We start from the raw sequence: 18,843 nt of genomic DNA, 5'->3' as shown, positions 1-18,843 counted from the left end.
AATTCTCAGGTGGTCTGAAGTTGGAATATTGGTTGGGGTAAGGAATAGACCAGCAAATTAGTCAAAAATTTAAATGGGAGATCCAGGGAATGAGACATCCAGCTATAGTGAGTCTTGATAAAGTCCTTCCGGACATTGGTAGCATGGAAAGCTATCCAGGAGAGACCAGAAAGGGCCCTAGCTACCTACTTATCTCTGGCTAGTAGTCCCAGCTCAAGTCAAATATTAACTCTTGGCTAGGGACTAACACATATAATAGCATGATTTAGAGGGAGTGGAAAAATGAATCCAGAGTATAAGAGGCCAGGGTAGAAGTTAATCTTCTTGGTAATATAGTTAATGAGCTATTTCTTGATCAGGTACTGGTTTCACACATGTTCACTTTGTGCTAATTCACTGAGCTGGAGCTACATAAAGTTGTGTTCTCTTTTCTCTATATATGTTTTATTAATTGTTGACACAGTAATTAATGCTATATAACAACACAGAACCTTTGGTAATGGACATAAACATTTATTTTTGCTCATGAATCTATGGATTGCCTGAGCAAATGTGCTGATGGCATATATCAATGTGACCAAGATCATTTGATCTTAGTCACATTTGCAGTGAACTGGCACAGACTCAGAGGGCTGGCTGGCCTAGGGTGGCCCCAGATGGCATAACTTTTCTCTGTGCCATGTGGTCTCTCATCCTCCAGCAGGATTACAACACATAAGGCTTTTTGAGTCTAGACTTGGACTTCCATCACTTCCACTTTCTTCTTGTGGCCAAGGGCATTCCAAAATCAGAAAGAGGGAAAATAAATTCCACTTCTTGATGGTAAGAGCAAGAAGTCACAGCACAAGAGGGTATAGACACAGGGAGGAGAAAAACTGTGTTCAGTTTTGTAATGAATCTACCACATGTTGTGCTTCAATTTAACAATATATAGATAAATATAACACAATAGTGATAATAGTTAGCTCTAAATGGCTATTTATGGGTATTCACACTATTGCTTTTCTGTATCTTAAGAGCTTACAAAATGTCTGGGATTTTTTTCCCTTTTTGTTTTTTAAAGTGTAGATCCCCAGACTGGTTGAATTTGAATGCTAGGACCCAGAAATCCACATTTTTAAAAGAGATAGATATATAGATTTATTTGTTTGAGAGAGAGAGAGTGTGTGTGTGCTCACACAGGTGCAAGGAGGGGAGGAGCTGAGGGGAGGGAGAGAAAGGAATAAAGAATCTCAAGCAGACTCCAAGCTGAGCATGGAGCCCCAGGTGGGGGCTTATCTCCAGCCCTGAGATGATGATGTGAGCTAACCAAGTCGGGAGTTCAACCAACTGAGTCACCTGGGTGCCCCTGGAAATCTACATTTTTTAATAGTTCCTATGAATGATGCTGAATTTTGAAAATCACTACTTTGGGCTTTCTGACTTCTACTAGAATCTCTGGCCTAACTAAGGCACATTTCCAGTTTCTTCTAACTACAAAGAAGCCGCCCAATGCTGTTGGCAACCCAACTACCAGTAGTATCAGCTAGTAATACCAACCACTGACAAGATTACCTGAGTCCCTTTGATCCACCCATTAAAACTATGTACAAACTTCTAAGATTCCTAAAAAACAGTGGAGGAGGAAAGAATGAGGTATATTAAGTACCTACTATGTGTTAAAGGCATGACACATTGATAGTTTACATATATTATTTAATCCTTACAACAGTCAGGGGTGTGAATTATTCTCATTTTATAGATGAGATCATTAAAGTCCAGAGAATTAATTTACTTGTCCAATTTCATAGCTCCTTAAATGGAAGGCCAGGTAGCTTTCAGACTATAAGTTAAATAGTTTTGAAGAAAGCAACTGTTTTTGGGACTAGATAATTTGTTATATGTTAAACCCAGTGTTTGTAAGAATTTTTTAAATGTGTACAGCACATAACTTAGTATTTTAGCTCTCATTATAACTAAAATAATCATTCATGGTACAATCATCATCATCATCATCATCAAGGTGCAACCACCTAATTGTCTAAGTAGCAGAAGACCTAAGTCTTTTTTTTTTTTTTAAGATTGATTGATTGATTGATTGATTTTAGAGAGTGTGTGGGAGCTGGAGGAGGGACAGAGGGAGAGGGAGAGAGAGAATCTCGGGCAGATTCCCTGCTAAGTGTGGAGCCCAACAGAGGCTTAATCTCCTGACCCTGAAATCATTACTTGAGCCAAAACCAAGTTGAGACACTCAACTGACTGAGCTACCCAGGTGCCCCCAGACTGTATATTTTTCAGATGTTTGGGGTGATGTATGTTAAATGTAAATGTTGATTTTAAAAAAAATGTTTGTGTTTAAACAGTTGCTAAGCCAACTTAAAGGAAATTTAGAAGAAGAAAATCGACATCTACTAGATCAAATTCAGACATTAATGCTCCAGAACAGAACACTATTGGAGCAGAATATGGAAAGCAAGGATCTCTTTCATGTTGAACAAAGGCAGTACATGTAGGTACCAAATAATGTTGAAGGTAATACTCATGATTTTATCATTGCCAACTGGTGACAAAAAAAACTCACTGCTAATTTCTTTTTAATTTTCAACATTATTATTATTTCTCCATACATTTTTTTGAATGCTTATGTTCTGGGCACTATGCTAGTAACCAGAAATACTAACATGAAAACACATAGGTCCTGCTCATAAGAAACTAGTAACATAAAGCAGTAAATACAAATAATCGCTACAATGGAAGTATGTGTAGGAGGCCTTAGAAATACAGCAGATACAGGGGAAGGAGTACCTTAGTCTGGCAGGGGCAAGGTGGACTTCCAAAAGATGCTTGCTTAAGCTGAGACTTAAAGACCCATGGGAGTTTGCCTGAGGAGACATACCAGGCCAAGGAGGTACAAATGGAATAGCGTGAAGGTGTGATGAAGGTGTGTTACAATATGGTAAAGGACCTAAAAATTAATAGTTCTTGCTGGAGCAAAACTGAGGAAGAAGGAGCAATAGAGAAGTCACTGAAAGCTTAGGAACAACCTCACAAAGGTTTTTTTTTTTTATGGCATATAAAGGAGTTGCTGAAAACTTTTAGCAGAGGGGTAAAATGACCAGATTTGTGGGTTTTTTTTAAAGGCACTGGTGGCATTTTAGAGTATGGATTAGAAGTCCTGAGAATAGAGACAAGAAATAAGTTTTAGGAAGACTGTTGTAATAATCTAGTGAATCATAATTCACAAGCAGTGGTAGTTGAGATCATATACAAGATGTAAGAGATAGAATTGACAAGGCTTAATATTGGTAAATTATATCTCCATTCTCCATTAGTAGTAGAGGAATCTGGTAAAATCAGGTATTTGGGCTTGAGCTACTCAGTGGATAGGCCTTGTATTGCACCAAGGTTTACCTTTTCTAAATTCCCCTATTCCCTAAATGAGAAACAAAATAGTATAATAGAAATAGCACGGATGTTGAAACTTGACAGCTCGTAATCCAAGTCCCAGTTCTTCCAGTCACTAGCTATGTGACCATAGGTGAGTTACTTTGGTTTCTTTTTCTCTAAAACAGAGATATAACATCTACTTCCAAGATGATCCTAAGAAATAAATGAAATAACATATCTATCCCTTTTAGGCATGATATATATCGTGGTGAGCTAGGGCTCATATGAAACCAGGATACATACATCTTTTTTTTTTTTCATACATCTTTTGAAGCATCAGTTTTCTTATAAAATTTGAGGCAGGGAACATGATTTTTATATTAACAGACAGGTATATTATGGAGCAAAAAGTGTTTGCATGAGCTTTTAAGATAAATGTAAAACTTCAAAGAAATTTCACATTTGTGGCCGGCCACTTTCGACTACACCTTCAGTCCTTTCAGGGCTATGTATTCCTTTATTCTCTGCCTTAAGAGGTGTTTCTGCTTAAGAAGCAGGAAGTATATGTAAAACATTTAAGTTTTCTGTCCCTTAAGCAAAAGCTTTATGCAAAGCTTTATATTTGGATATCTTTAGAATATCTTAATATTCTGGTCCTTGGTAATCCAATGGAGTAATCCAATGGAGTAATCCATTTCCAAAGTTTCAGTAATTGTATCTGTATAGTTGACTTAGAAATATTAGTATCTATTCTGACTTTTTGAATTTAAATTCAAAATATCCATCTTATATGTCAGACAGTTCTTGTTGAATGCTTCTGTCACATGATCCTAGCAGGAGTGACAGTGAACAGGTAGTACTGAGAATTTGGAGATTCCTGATGATATTTCAACAGGTAAAATGAGAAGACATTTGGGAGGTATATCTGCCATTGTGCTGTAGTGTATACCTCTTGGCAGTCTCTGTTCACAAAGCATCTTCTTCAAAAAAATCAAATCCATTTGTTCTGGTTCCCACTTCCATAATTCATCCTAACCACTCAACTAGACTACCTCATGAGCCTCCTGGATGCTTTCTTTACTATCATCCTTTCTGATAGATACTATTTCATCATGGAGTTAAGGTACCTACAGCAAAGATTTCATAATGTCACTTTTTAATGAAACCTACAAGCTTCTAATTTCCTATTGAGCAAAATCTAAACCTGAAAATCCCTCACTGCTTCCCTTCAACTAAACTGCTTAATTTAGCATTCTTATCTTTTCAGTCTATCTAACATGGCCATTCTCTCCATTAGGCTTTCTTTGGTCATTCAAGATAGAAATATTTTCCCTTTTATAAGTTTCTTTTGTACTTAACACAGTACTTTTATTTTGGCACCTTTACTACCTTGGATTGTAATACTCATGTATATTTGTTCTCTCTTCTATTGTATTATAAGCAGAGTGGGCTACTTATTGTCTTTTTATACTCTTTGTGTCTTCCTCATTATAAATGATCACTAAATATTTGTTGACTAAACAACATAGCAGTTTGGCATTACAGTTTTTCAGATCATTTTACTTTAGTCTGTGATCTTTGATGTTTCCCTATGTAATATATACCATCAAGGACATAAATGAGATGAAGACATGGTGATACTAGTATATTCATGTATTGCTGAAGGCAGGAAATTGTTCTCTAAAGGTAAATTAAGCCTAAGTAATTCTGCCATAAAGGAAAAAAGTCTGTGTTTGATGAAGATGTGGTTGCAAGATTACTTATATCTACAATTGTAAACAGACTATTGAACATTTTAGTTTTTTACTTACATAAATTATATTAAATTACCTTTCATTCCAAACACAATGTGAGATACTAAAAGATCCAAAAATAGGAGAACAGCCACTGTTAATGTCGCTTAACAGCTATTAAAAGACGTTGAGAGAATTCCTTTGTCATGATGAGAATATAATATGGAAAATATTCTTCAAACAAATAAATTGTATTAAATAATTGAATTTTAAATTCTATATCCTTTCATTAAGTAAGTTTGTAAATAAAAAGAAGAGGAGAAACTTGGAAAAAATTCTCTTGTTAATATCTAATACTTTGTTGTCAGCTCTAATATCTGTATTTGTTTATGTTCTGGACAGCAGTTAGATTGTAGTCACAAAATATTCATAACTATACAAAATATGGTACATGTCCTAAAATGCAATTTTTATTTTTACAGTGATAAGTTAAATGAATTAAGACGACAAAAGGAGAAATTAGAAGAGAAGATAATGGATCAATACAAATTTTATGACCCATCCCCTCCTAGAAGGTACTGTTAACCAAATTTTATTCATTTTTACTTTGGAAAAAAAGAGTAAGTTAAGTCTTTTAATTTTGTGAAGGTTTGTATGTTGATTTAAGACTGATAAGAGTTTTTTAAATTATTCTATTAGGAGAGGCAACTGGATTACACTAAAAATGAGAAAATTGATAAAGTCTAAGAAAGATATTAATCGGGAACGTCAGAAATCTCTAACATTAACACCTACCCGCTCAGACTCCAGTGAAGGATTTCTTCAGCTCCCTCATCAAGATAGTCAAGATAGTTCTTCAGTAGGTTCAAACTCTTTAGAAGATGGCCAAACTTTGGGGACCAAGAAAAGCAGCAGTGAGTGCTTACACTCTTTAAACATTTGTGATCTCTAGTATTGATTTAGAATTCTTTCAAAAGATTTATTTAACTTATAACTTCAGCAGTCCTCTGGGTAATAGTCTGATGAATGCATTTCTTTTTAATTTTATATGATTATAAAATTCATGTGTACTGCAGTATCGCATGATTTCCTGTATTATGTGTTTCTAAAAATACCAAACACAGAAATACCATCATTTAGTAAGGGAGATTAAACAGTGTCCAAAGAACATTGAGATAAGAGCCAGAATATCTCTGTTACTTGCTAGTTGTAGTAATATGGGTACACCATTCACCTTTGTGTCATACTTCATAGGGTGATTATGAAGAGTAAGTGAGAAGTATTTATGAGCTCATCTTGATAATTATTTGTAACTAAGAATAATAAGGCATTTTATAATGGGGTTTTATTCATATACTTGGGTGTCAAATTGGAGCAAAGTTACATTGGTGAGAAGCAAAGAAAAACAGTTATGAATTCAAAGAGAATGATACTCAGTAATTTAGAAGTAACTGAAGGTTATAAAAATTATTGAGGGATTGCTTGGTAAAGGATCGATTAAAATGGATGTATATAAGCTTTTATATAAAATTGTGATTTAATTTTTTAATTACAAATATGATAGTATTACACCTTAACATGAACTATACAATTCATAATATTTTTATTACTGGTGCACTTAACTAAATAAGAGCAAAATAAAAGTCTAAAGAAGTATATTTTAAGAGAAAGAGAAAAGAATCCAAAGCCAGGCCCTTTGAAGATGTCCAAGAAGTTGACTACTAACAATGTTCTTACAGAATATGTAAACAAGATACTTGAATCCACTCATACTATCACCAGAGTCACTAAATTTAAAAAAAATAGGTATTTGTCTGTGTGTATGCATAGGTATATCTATATGAAATAGATTTATATAATTTCACTGCTATTCCTTTGAAGTAAAGAGATCAAAATAGCTATTACTTCCCCCCAGGGATAGACTTTACTTATGGCAACTCTCAAAACTCTCAAAAAACTATAGTGTTTGGCTTCAAGGGAATTACCTCTGAAAAGACAGTATTTTAGGATATAGGAGATGAGGCATTCATTATAGGGTATATTTCAGAATACAGCTATACATCCTAAAAACTAGAACCCATAAGTATTCATGCATACATACATCGTGTGTATGTGTGTGTGTGTGTGTGTGTGTGTGTGTGTGTGTGTGTGTGTGTATTAATCTCAAGAAAATGTTTAAATTCAGTATCCCAACACAAGATTATCATTACCTGGGTCTTTTGCTACCTAAGTCTTATCATTCAAATCTACATGAAATCTCTTGCGTATTCTTGTGGAGAAATCATCAGTTTTACCTTAAAAAGATGTCAGATAATTCAATTTATGTTATTTTAGATATAAAGTATTTGACATCTTATTAAATGAGAAATGGTAATAGGTCAACTTAATTTTTTTCCAATTAAAAGAAGATATTTCATAAGGCATTGATTTCTTTCTTTCTTTTCTTTCTTTCTTTCTTTTTTTTTTTTCCCAAGTGAGCTCTGCATCCAACATGGGGCTTGAACTCACAACCCTGAGATCAAGAGTTGTATGCTCTCTCCTGACTTGGCCAGCCAGGCACCCTAAAAAAAGATTTCAATTCAGATATGATAATGTAACACAAGAAAGGCACAGCAGTCTTTTTTGAGGTCAACTTGTCTGTTTTTAATATAAAGCTGACATTCTTTCATACTCCCTGCTGAAGCATCCAGAATAAGAATCGAATGCAGTAATATTCTTCCTGCAGTTGTTCAGTTTTAGAATTTTTTAAATAAACAAAAACCCAGCAGTGCTAATGTTCTCTGAATTTGAGTATGTTGTTTAAAAAAAAACATTGTATATCTACAAACTAGTTGACATAATAAGGATCACATTCCACCACTGGAAAATTTAAAATTCCTTTTATCCTGTCTGTCAGTAAAGCAGTCTTTGGAAAACAGTTGAAACAGAAGTACCTAAACAAGACAACATGTGCATGCTGCAACCATTCAGCTTTGTTTTAGCTAAGTGTCCATGTTTACATTACTTTCAGTTCATTTCTTTTTAATCATTAAAAACAGTTATGTTTACCAAGTTAGAAAAGAAAAAGGTCAAATTAAAAGCCAAAATCAGGACTGTTCCTAATAGTGGTCAAGTAAGTTAAAAAGCTGTATGTCCATTGCATTCTATTTAATGGAGAACAACTTTGATTAAATATAACTCAAGAATGTTAGTGACTCTAGTGAGCATTTTAATTTTTATGCCAATGATACCTACTGTAGTTATAATCCTAATTTTCACTTATAGAATTTTTCTGCACAGTGCTACCTTTGTTTTTCTTAGTAAACTCATCCAAAAAGCCCTTCAAAATACCTAAAAATGTTATAAATACATACTTATCTGTCATTTTTGCTTGCATTAGTTGCCTCTTATCTTTTAGCCTTAACAGAGCTTAGTGCTAGCTTTTCTCTTTTCTGTAGTCAGCCTTTTGCAAAATGAAATGAATGTAATTGCTCATGTCATCTTTTCAAAGAATTTGCTCTGAAGAATAAATATTTTCTTGGTGCTGTTAAATAATGCACCAGAATTCAATAAACCCCCCAAAATAATTCCCTATTTCCTTTGTTTTTTTTTGTTTTTTTTTTTTTTTTTTTTTTAAAGATTTTATTTATTTATCAGAGAGAGAGAGGGGGAGAGAGCGAGCACAGGCAGACAGAATGGCAGGCAGAGGCAGAGGGAGAAGCAAGCTCCCTGCTGAGCAAGGAGCCCGATGTGGGACTCGATCCCAGGACACTGGGATCATGACCTGAGCTGAAGGCAGCTGCTTAACCAACTGAGCCACCCAGGCGTCCCCCTATTTCCTTTGTTAAAGTTTAAGAAAATAATGAAAGTTTTTAATTTCTTTAGATTATTTTAAACATTCCCTGGGCACCCTTGTTTTTGTTGATATATATTAATAGAATACTCTTGTAAAATGTGCATTTTCTTTTTTTTTTAATGATTTTATTTATTTATTTAACAGAGAGAGATCATAAGTAGGCAGAGAGGCAGGCAGAGAGAGAGGGAGAAGCAGGCTCCCTGCTAAGCAGAGAGCCTGATGCAGGCCTTGATCCCAGGACCCTAGGATCTTGACCTGAGCCGAAGGCAGAGGCTTAACCTACTAAGCCACCCAGATGCCCAAAATGTACATTTTCTTAAGAAGTTTTTTTTTTCCCTAAGATGAAGTCTTTTTATTTAAAAAGTTAAAGAATTGGAAAGCCTTGTACATTTTCATCATGTATACTGTGGCCCACCAATAACCCTAATTTTAAAGGTATACCTTTACAATTTATTGACAACTTATTATTATTAACTTATTATTAACAACTAGTTAATAGGAAAGCTGTTCCTTCAGTAAGTACTTCTAATCAGTTCCTGTTTTGTAGGACTTCAGCCAATCCAAGCTTTCAAAGTATATGTTCCTCATCATTGTCTTCAGTGCTTTCCAAGTATTTTAAAGTGTCAAAGTACATATTTCATATTTCATTATCACTCAGCAGCATGAGAATAATAGCTTTAGTATAGCATACATAGCTGAAACTCAGACATTCATTTCTGTCCTTAATTTCAACATTTAACTCCCATCTGTTCTTCTCCCTTTTTTCTTTCATTTTTCTGTTTCTGTTTTTCCTCATGCTCTGACATTAAAGTGGTTGCACTGAAAAGACTGCCCTTTTTGAGGAACAGACCGAAGGATAAAGACAAAATGAAGGCCTGCTACCGTCGTTCCATGTGTAAGACTTTATGACAGTTCAGCTTCTTTCAAATGACTACACTGGCTTCCATTACTAATTTTTCACTAACCTTTCTCTGGACTGTGCCAATTTTCTTATTTTGCAAAGTGCAGTCTTCCTCTAATTCAAGGAGCTGGAAAAAAAATTTTTTTTTCAAAACTGGCACTGAATTCGCATTATATGTATGGTCACTGATACATATACATGCACATATGTTTAGTCATACATGTAATATAAATTTCCAGTGCCTTCTAAAAGTTGGCAGAAAAAAGAAACTTTTTTCTATGCCATTGAGATTTTTTCCCCCAAAGAAATTTACTTAAAATATAACAAAACCTTTAGCATTAGGAATTTATTTTCTTAATGAACTAAATTAAACAAATAAATAAATAAAATGGCCTATAACCCTTGAAAACGTTTGTCATTCTTTATATATTAATTCTTTTTTTTTAAGTGGTATGGGTAATTACATAATCAAATTAAATGTCACTTTGGATATCATCTCTTTCAGGTTTTTATTGAATGGTATACTTACTTGATTCGTAAAATGAATTCTTCAGTAACCTGCTCTGACCAAGGACTCTTTGTCATTTTCAATAATGATGCTGTATAAGAACTGCTCTCCATCTTACCTTTATTCATTCCATTTCTGTCATCACCAAATCCCATTATGAAGGCTTCTAATTATATTGCACATCACTGCGCAAAAGCATGGCAGTTGTACAGAGTAAAATTCCTTTTCCTATCTTTAAAGGGGGTGGATGTGGGATAAAAATATTTACTGAAATTTATCAGCCTTTGGCCTACTCATTTCATTCAGCTGAATGCATGTCATAATTCAAATGACCTTGTGGTTATAGTCTTTGATGTTCAACTTGCATTAATCCATAGACAAAAACCAGATCATTTATAATACAAGATAGAAATAAGAGCAGATACATTAACCATGCTGATTCATTTGCTTTCATTTGCATCCCAGCCATGAATGACCTGGTGCAGTCCATGGTCCTAGCAGGAGGACAGTGGACAGGTAGTACTGAGAATTTGGAGGTTCCTGATGATATTTCAACGGGTAAAAGGAGAAAAGAATTGGGAGCTATGGCCTTCTCTACTACAGCCATCAACTTTTCAACTGTCAACTCTTCTGCAGGCTTCAGATCCAAGCAGTTGGTTAATAATAAAGGTATAGGCCGTCTGCTCTTTGCACTGTGGTGTAACTGTTGGCAACAGGAATTTTAATTTGACTTTTCCATGTGTACTTTTTTGACAGCAACAACCTGAAATAATTTACCAAACCAGTCTGGATTCAATTTGAGAGAATTTTCAAATCATTTCAAAAATTTAAAACATCATACAAATAATTAAAATCTTTCCTACGCCTTTCATAATAAACAGCTAATTAACTAACAGGAAAAGGAAAATTAAGCCAAGTAAAGAGTAAGAAAGAGAAAAAGTGATAATAGAAACTTAAAAAAAAAAAAAGTAAAAACACTACAACTTCAAACAAAACCACGTAGAACAACCCTGGCTCTTGCTTTGCTTTGCAGGGTCCTTGGGGAGATTGCTTCACTGCTTCTGGTGTTAAGCGAGTCAACTTTCATTCATCACAGCTATTCTGTTTCTTATTCTTAGTTCCAGTTTCTGGTTAAGTCTGTGAAATATGTTAAATCAAGATGTGTTACATGTGATTGAAAGAGAATATCCATATCTGCATAAATGAAATTTTATAATGGTTTTTTTGTTTAAAAATATTTTTATATCCATTTTGCTATCTTATGTAGATACTACATCCTTTGAAGACATAAGTCCACAAGGTATTAGTGATGATTCTAGTACGGGATCAAGAGTTCATGGTAAGATATGAACTTTACTTAGAGAGTACATATTCCATACAGAATGGGAATGCTGAGGCTCTGGCACTGATTTGGCGAATGTGGCATTGCCAGCAAGCATGTTTTCTCTAACCTGCATCTCATAGCTACTTCTACCATTTCTAATATTTCTAATATTCCTTTTAGCCCCTTTTAAGATTATTGCTTCATCTGAGTAGTCTCTCTCTTGGTCATAAAGTATGCCTGCACAATGCTTATAGGTAATTTTGTTGCTGTTTTCGTATAAGGTTAAAGTTATGAGAAACACATTTTACCATTAGTTTAAAAAGTATTTAGTTAGATAACGGATGAACTCTAAGAAACCACATGTTCTGCAGTGGTGAGCATTTCAGATTTTTAAGTTTCTGGAGAGATCTACAAAACCATATCTTGCCAAACTAAATTATTAATATATAAATGGATAACATATTGAGAGAATTTCATCTATAAGCAGGATTTTAAGAAACAGGGTAGGGTTTTGTTAAATGTGAAGTTGTTTCCCTTGTTATGGATAGGAATGCAGGACATTAACTGTGCAGATGCTCATGTTCCTCCTGTTTGTGGCATCTCTGCAGTGTGCAGGTTCCATGTTTGATCTGTTGTAAGTGACCTAATCACTAGCACTTTTCTTCTTTTGGCATGTCATTCTACTCAACCAAAACAGTTCTGGTATCCATCTAGAAATCACTTCCAAACCTAAATATGCACTTTATTTTCTTTTCTTTGGATCTCAACTAGTGTTTCAGACGTTTCTTATTCTAAAGTGTCTAACTGAATTATCTGGAAATGCTTTTGCTCTCTAATCTGTAAGATTCAATTCTGGGCATGCTCAGCCTGTGAAAGTATGCATGATTGCTTCCTCAAAGCATTCTGTGATCAGAATGTAAAAGTTCAATGTCATTAGCTAGAAGTTTTATTACACTGTCTCCTGATTTTTTCATTTAGCTTCAAGACCAGCCAGCCTTGATAGTGGCAGAACATCCACTAGCAATAGTAATAATAATGCTTCACTCCATGAAGTCAAAGGTATGCTGTAGGTAAATTTATTAATATTGTCCATCCATTTCCAGATTTTATAATTAGAAGATTGATGACATTTCTGGGGTAAAGTATGAAATCCAAATCATCTATGTTTAGAACATAGTTTCTTGGAACACTTTATACTTCATACATTGTCATACAGTATATACAATGTATATAAATGTAAAAACAGGAGCAGTTACTTTGGTTGCCATTTTTCATCTTCATAGATAAAATATTTTTATGTAATTTTTAACTTCAAAAATATCTGTAGGTCCTTACTTTTCTTATGTTTTTGTCTTCGTCATGAAAATGGTTGTCCTTAATTTTCTCATGAGGCATGTACATTGAACTCCCATTACAGAAGGGTTTTAGAAATACTTTTAGCTTAATTTATTCAAAAATAAGGGGAAATAATTTTTTTAATTCAAGAAGACAGTTGTATTTGTGTATAACAGACAAATGGATGCATATAACTTATATAAAAAATTACTTCAAGATTTTTTTCATAATTTAATATGCATTCTAAGGTCAGGTTTTTACATAAATGTCTATGGACCTTGACTAGTACTTTTTCCCTTAAAGGTATACCGCCTACTCAGATTCTGGAGTTGTTTAATAGATTATAAAATATAGCTAAAGTACTTATTCCCTATAGTCCAGAATTGTCAGATTATAAGGAATGCATGTATTCTGTTGCTTTTTGTATTATAAAATCATTTTGTCTCAGTTGTAATTTTATCATTAATGCTATAACTCTATTGCAGTAGGCTGAAATATCTGATCTCAAGAAAGGATTTTTTTAAATTTACATAATCATGTTCTTATGCTCAGTAGAAAAATTTAGTCTGAAAATATGAAGTAATTTCTTTTCTGATTTGAAAATTTAAGAAAATCTTCCTTTTGTAAAATATTATATAACTTGAGCCAAGTTCTTTAATGACCCACTTTACTCTGTATGATTAGGGAACCATGGAGAGTTGTATTTTCCATCTTGATACTGTATGTATACAGTTTGCTATCAGTTAGAATCCACATAAGGAATGGCATTAAACATAGGGAGCTTTTTTCCAGAACTAGTAATTTGCATTCTGTACAGTTGCTAAACCTCAGTTGAATCTTTTAAGGCTATATAGCCACATACCAACAGTGGAAAGCAGGAACAGTCAGATGATTCAGACATTAAAGAATAAAATACAGATGGAATTGGGAGGGAGACAAACCATAGGTGACTCTTAATCTCACAAAACAAACTGAGGGTTGCTGGGGGGAGGGGGATTGGGAGAGGGGGGTGGGATTATGGACATTGGGGAAGGTATGTGCTTTGGTGAGTGCTGTGAAGTGTGTAAACCTGGTGATTCACAGACCTGTACCCCTGGGGATAAAAATATATGTTTATAAAAAATAAAAAAATTTAAAAAAAAAGAATAAAATACAAAATGTATTTTATTTTACATTTTTACTAGATCTTGCTCAATAACTATATCATATCTCCATTGAATTTCCTTTATATGCCTGCTATTTAAATTTGAAAAAAAATTATTGAATATTTTTTTATTCATTCATTCAGAATGAATAGAGAAACCTTCAAGTACGTAATGAAGATTTCATAGACAAAGAATTAGAATTTTTAACTTCTGAATTTGTATTCTGGTTTTAACATTCTGAAATTATTTTAAATTTATATAATCATCTTTTGTTCTAAATAGTGACGTGTTTTACAGTTACTTGAACCTGAGTTTTTAAAAATGTATTATTTACTTATTTTTTTATTCACTCATTCAGCAAATGTATTGAGTGGCCTGCTTTATAGTTTGGCTCTGAGTGTAGTGGTGGAAGCAAATTATTTGCCTTTGTAGAACTTAAAATATTTGTCAAAATGAGATTAGAGTATACTGTTAGACTGATGAAAGATGAACACAGTTTACTATGCATTTCTAAATAAAGCTTGAAAGTCAGTTTAGCTATTCATCAGAATCCAGTCAACAAATATTATTACTTACATAGTTTTAATCTCATTTCTGTTACCGAACCCTTAACACACCATTTACTCCAAAAGCAGGTGCAGTTCATATCCAAAGCAGGCCACAGAGCCACAGCAGTGGAGAGTTTAGCCTGCTTCATGATCATGAGGCTTGGTCCAGCAGTGGCAGCAGTCCAATCCAGTACTTGAAGAGACAGACCAGATCAAGTCCAATGCTCCAGCACAAAATGCCTGAATTATTAGAGAGTCGAGCACATCACAAGATCAAAACTGGTTCCCCTGGAAGTGAAGTTGTTACTCTACAACAGTTTTTGGAAGAAAGCAACAAGCTTACCTCAATACAGGTTAGTTTTATCTAGTAGTCGGACCTGAATTTAGATAGACACTGCAAGTTAAGTTTCTGTGACTGAACTATAGAGCTTCTTTTTAAGTTAAGGGGTGCTTAGCAATTTTATATCATACAGTCTAATATATCAGGAAAGTAAAGGCTTGACTGCATTCACTAATCTGTTGTGATATCTTTTTTAACAGATAAAATCCTCAAGTCAAGAGAATCTTTTAGATGAAGTAATGAAAAGTTTGTCTGTATCTTCTGACTTTTTGGGAAAAAACAAACCAGTTAGCTGTGGTTTGGCCAGGTCGGTAAGTGGAAAAACCCCAGGAGACTTCCACGATAGACGGACAAGTAAGCCGGAACAATTTGTGAGACCCAATCCTCGCAAGTCTGAGGATGCCTACTTCATTAGCTCTCCAGGAAAACCTACACTAGCCACTCAAGGAAAGATAAAATTAGTAAAAGAAACTTCTCTGTCACGACAATCAAAAGATAGTAATCCTTATGCTACTTTACCTCGTGCAAGCAGTGTGATCTCTACTGCTGAAGGAACTACTCGAAGGACAAGCATCCATGATTTTTTGACCAAGGACAGTAGACTACCTATATCAGTTGATTCACCACCAGCTACTGCTGAAAGCAGCATCACTGCAGCATCTAGTGAGTACCTTTTACACCAGTGGTCCTCTCATACACTTCACAGTTCAGCCCATGCTGTAGGTTCTCATGCACAAAATGATTTAGCTACGGATAAGCCCAAGTCTCTATATACCCAGATTAGAAACTCAAGAACAGAGAAGTCACATTTTCTAAACCAAACTTTTGCCATTGTTAATACATCTAATAATGCATTTGGAATATCAGCCGAAGGTAGTGTGGAGTCATTTACTGTGGCTCATCCATCTCAGCCGTTTTTATCCCTGAATACAGAACTAGTTAGTAACATAAGTGGGTTACCTCCCAGGCCAATCACCAGAGTAACTGACCAGGCTTCTGCCTCTTTGGATAGAGCTGCAAAGAAAGATAACGAACTGTTTTCTGATTATCAGAACCCTAGTAACAGTAACCCACAGACTTCTACAGATAGCCATAATCTTATCACTCCTGCATGCTTCTATCCTGATGACACAGAAGCTACATTGTTGGTTTCTGAGGATAATCAGACTGTTTGGTATGAATATGGTTGTGTTTGATCAAAACTGCACAATATCATGCTGATGTTACTTGATATGCACTGTGCTTCTCTAATCTGATTTGAAGAGCTGCTGTTGAAAAGTATAATTTGGCTAGGCTTTTATTTTTTTTTTAATTGTGGCATAGTATTCACTTGTACATGATGGCATGTGTATAAATATGAATGTGTAACCACACCAAAGCCTGCATGAAGTATTAATTGCATTGTACATTTTCTGCATGACTTTGAAAACCTTAACAATACATGCTTCTCTTTCACGTTTCTTGTCACTTGATATGAGATTGTTACTTTGATACCTGGAAGCATATTAAAATAGTTGCATGCTATAATTACCAAGAAGGTATTTCCAAGTCATGTTTACTTTGTTGCTCCCAAAAAAGAATGCTCATTTTCTCCCTTCTTCCTTTTTTGCTCCCCTTCCCTCCCTCTCTTCCTCCTTAACTCTTCACTCCTTTCTTCCCCTGGAATGTGTACTTCCTGTTGCACATGTACAGTGTTAAGGAAACTATGTAAAAAAGATGTCATTTTCTTTTGCCATTTAACTGTGTCTCCTGTCCTTCCATTTTATTTTTGAGGAAATAGTCATAACTCCATTAACACTTTCTGTGGCAAATATTAACTACTGTCCATATTTATAAAGTTGTTCAGATTTAAAACCTTGGTGATACTCATAAATTTAGTGTAATTCTTTAAAAACCCCATCAGATTTACATGTTACTTATACAGTGACTAGGAGCATTTGTATTAGTTGTTTCTTCATTTTCTTCATCTGATACATGTAAGAACTCAAGTACCATCTTTCCTTCAAGATGACCTTTTTACTTGGAATCAGTTAATACATTAGACTTGCCAGTTCTTTTTTTTATATAGAGTTAAAGAGAAATAAATCAAATCATACTCAATGTGTTGGAAGTTTGCATTTTTACTTCTTTTCAAAAAAGGTAGTAAGTTTACAAAGTAGTGAAGATTGTTGCTTCTGTAATCTATTTATTAAATTATATGTGTCTGTCCTTAAAACAGCTTTTTAAATGAGTACATTGTGCTAAAATAGCATTAGAATTGAAATAAACAGATGTGTTTTTAGTAGAACAAATTTTAGGATCACAAACAAAATTTTAGCTAAAAAAACACTATATAAGATAAAATATTTTCTAAGTCTGACTCCAGTGTCATCAACTTTAAAAAATTATCTTGCTGTGGTCATAGCACTTTTACAGAAGAATCAGCTAAATTTGAATCTCTGACTCCCAGAATTAAAACAAAACAAAGCCATAACCCTGATTCACTTACTTCTGGAGGAGTAGATCTTAGCTCTGTCTCTGGAATGTTTTTGTCATTTTGATTCAGCCTAAATATTACTGCTAATAACTCAGCCTGCCATCTGGAAAGGAATGCTTTGAAATGTAACTTTCTAAATGGGGAGGAAGTCACTATTCTATACATGTTGTTTCATTAAATTATTATTGTTATTAATTGAGCCAAAGAAAACAGACTCCACAAAGAATCTTTGCTTAATGAAATTTCTATCCTTTAAATTAAGCCATTTTCTGGGACTTACAGAAGATCATGGAGGGGGGCTAGGCCCTCTCCACTTTTATCTTTGATTAAAGTGCTTTTCCTCACAGCCAGCTTGCAGATAATCACATAAGCACAATCAGAAATTTTTCATATTTTTTAGTACCACCTAATATATATTTTCCATGAATACATCTATCTATTTTAGTGTCAGTTGTTTAGCTGTCAGTCCTAACATTAAAAATGTTTTTGGCATCTATTCTTTTTTTTAAAAACCTAGTAATAAAACTTAATGGTAAATATAAGTGAAATTAGATAGGGGTCACATATGATTAAAATGTAATAATTTGTGTTACTTTTTTACCACTTTGAGTCAAGAGGTATTTCATAACCATTTCAACTTTTTAAATATTAATGATCTGGCCATACACTTTAAATTTAAAATATTAAATTTATTTATGCAAAATATAGAGAAATGATGTGCTATTATATTAAGACAGTCTGGTTATTTTACAAAATTAGACTTTCAGGAAAGCAGTATTTCTAATACAAATGGCTACAGTTTATAGTATAACCTGTTTTCGAAAAGAACATATACACTGTGCATGTAAGACAGATCCATACCATGTCCGTGTGTCTTGGGGATTGTCTGTGAGAATACAGGCTAGATTTCCTTCAGAGACTATCACCAGCTATGGAGTCATAGCTTTTTAAAGTTTGGAAAATACCAGTTTCTTCCTTATGTTTCTTCATAGCCCTTGGAACCAAATTTTTAGCATGGGAGAACCTTAGAAATCACATACAGCCAGTGTTTTCTAAACTTTAAAAAATCAACATACTGCTTGCTGTAAGTCTTACAAAGATGCACTAGTATTTTAACTTATTATTGTTCTTAAAGATAAGATTAACCAACTCTGACTCAATTGAGCAGCTGCACTCTTTTCCTCTAAGACATATCCATAAATATTCTACGATTTCAGAAAGGAATATTTGGAAAACTTTGGAGATTCAGTACCCTGATTTTAGATGAAACTGAGTAGCATTCACATTTCTGCCCTGGGTTTCTAGAACTCATACCCTTACTATTTGTGTGAC

At 34.1% G+C, this 18,843-nt stretch overlaps 1 protein-coding gene across 8 annotated transcripts in view; it reads left to right on the top strand.

Moving 5' to 3' along the window:
- CCDC88A (coiled-coil domain containing 88A) overlaps positions 1-18,843 on the top strand; it is a 136,219-nt gene that overhangs the window by 113,498 nt on the left and 3,878 nt on the right. The window contains exons 23-31 of one of the 8 annotated variants that reach the window (XM_059187699.1): positions 2,343-2,488; positions 5,582-5,674; positions 5,799-6,013; positions 9,746-9,829; positions 10,809-11,012; positions 11,611-11,682; positions 12,646-12,726; positions 14,780-15,048; positions 15,236-15,698. In XM_059187699.1, coding sequence (XP_059043682.1) covers positions 2,343-2,488; positions 5,582-5,674; positions 5,799-6,013; positions 9,746-9,829; positions 10,809-11,012; positions 11,611-11,682; positions 12,646-12,726; positions 14,780-15,048; positions 15,236-15,698 — 1,627 coding nt within the window. Of the gene's footprint in view, positions 1-2,342; positions 2,489-5,581; positions 5,675-5,798; positions 6,014-9,745; positions 9,830-10,340; positions 10,789-10,808; positions 11,013-11,610; positions 11,683-12,645; positions 12,727-14,779; positions 15,049-15,235; positions 17,136-18,843 lie in introns of those variants that run through there. The other 7 variants (XM_059187696.1, XM_059187695.1, XM_059187700.1 and 4 more) reach the window with 7 other exon arrangements.

This window comes from Mustela lutreola, chromosome 9, assembly GCF_030435805.1.
Source record: "Mustela lutreola isolate mMusLut2 chromosome 9, mMusLut2.pri, whole genome shotgun sequence".
Taxonomy (NCBI): Eukaryota; Metazoa; Chordata; class Mammalia; order Carnivora; family Mustelidae; genus Mustela; species Mustela lutreola.
The sequence above is the reverse complement of the archived record's forward strand: the minus strand, read 5'-3'. Positions and strand labels throughout refer to the sequence as shown.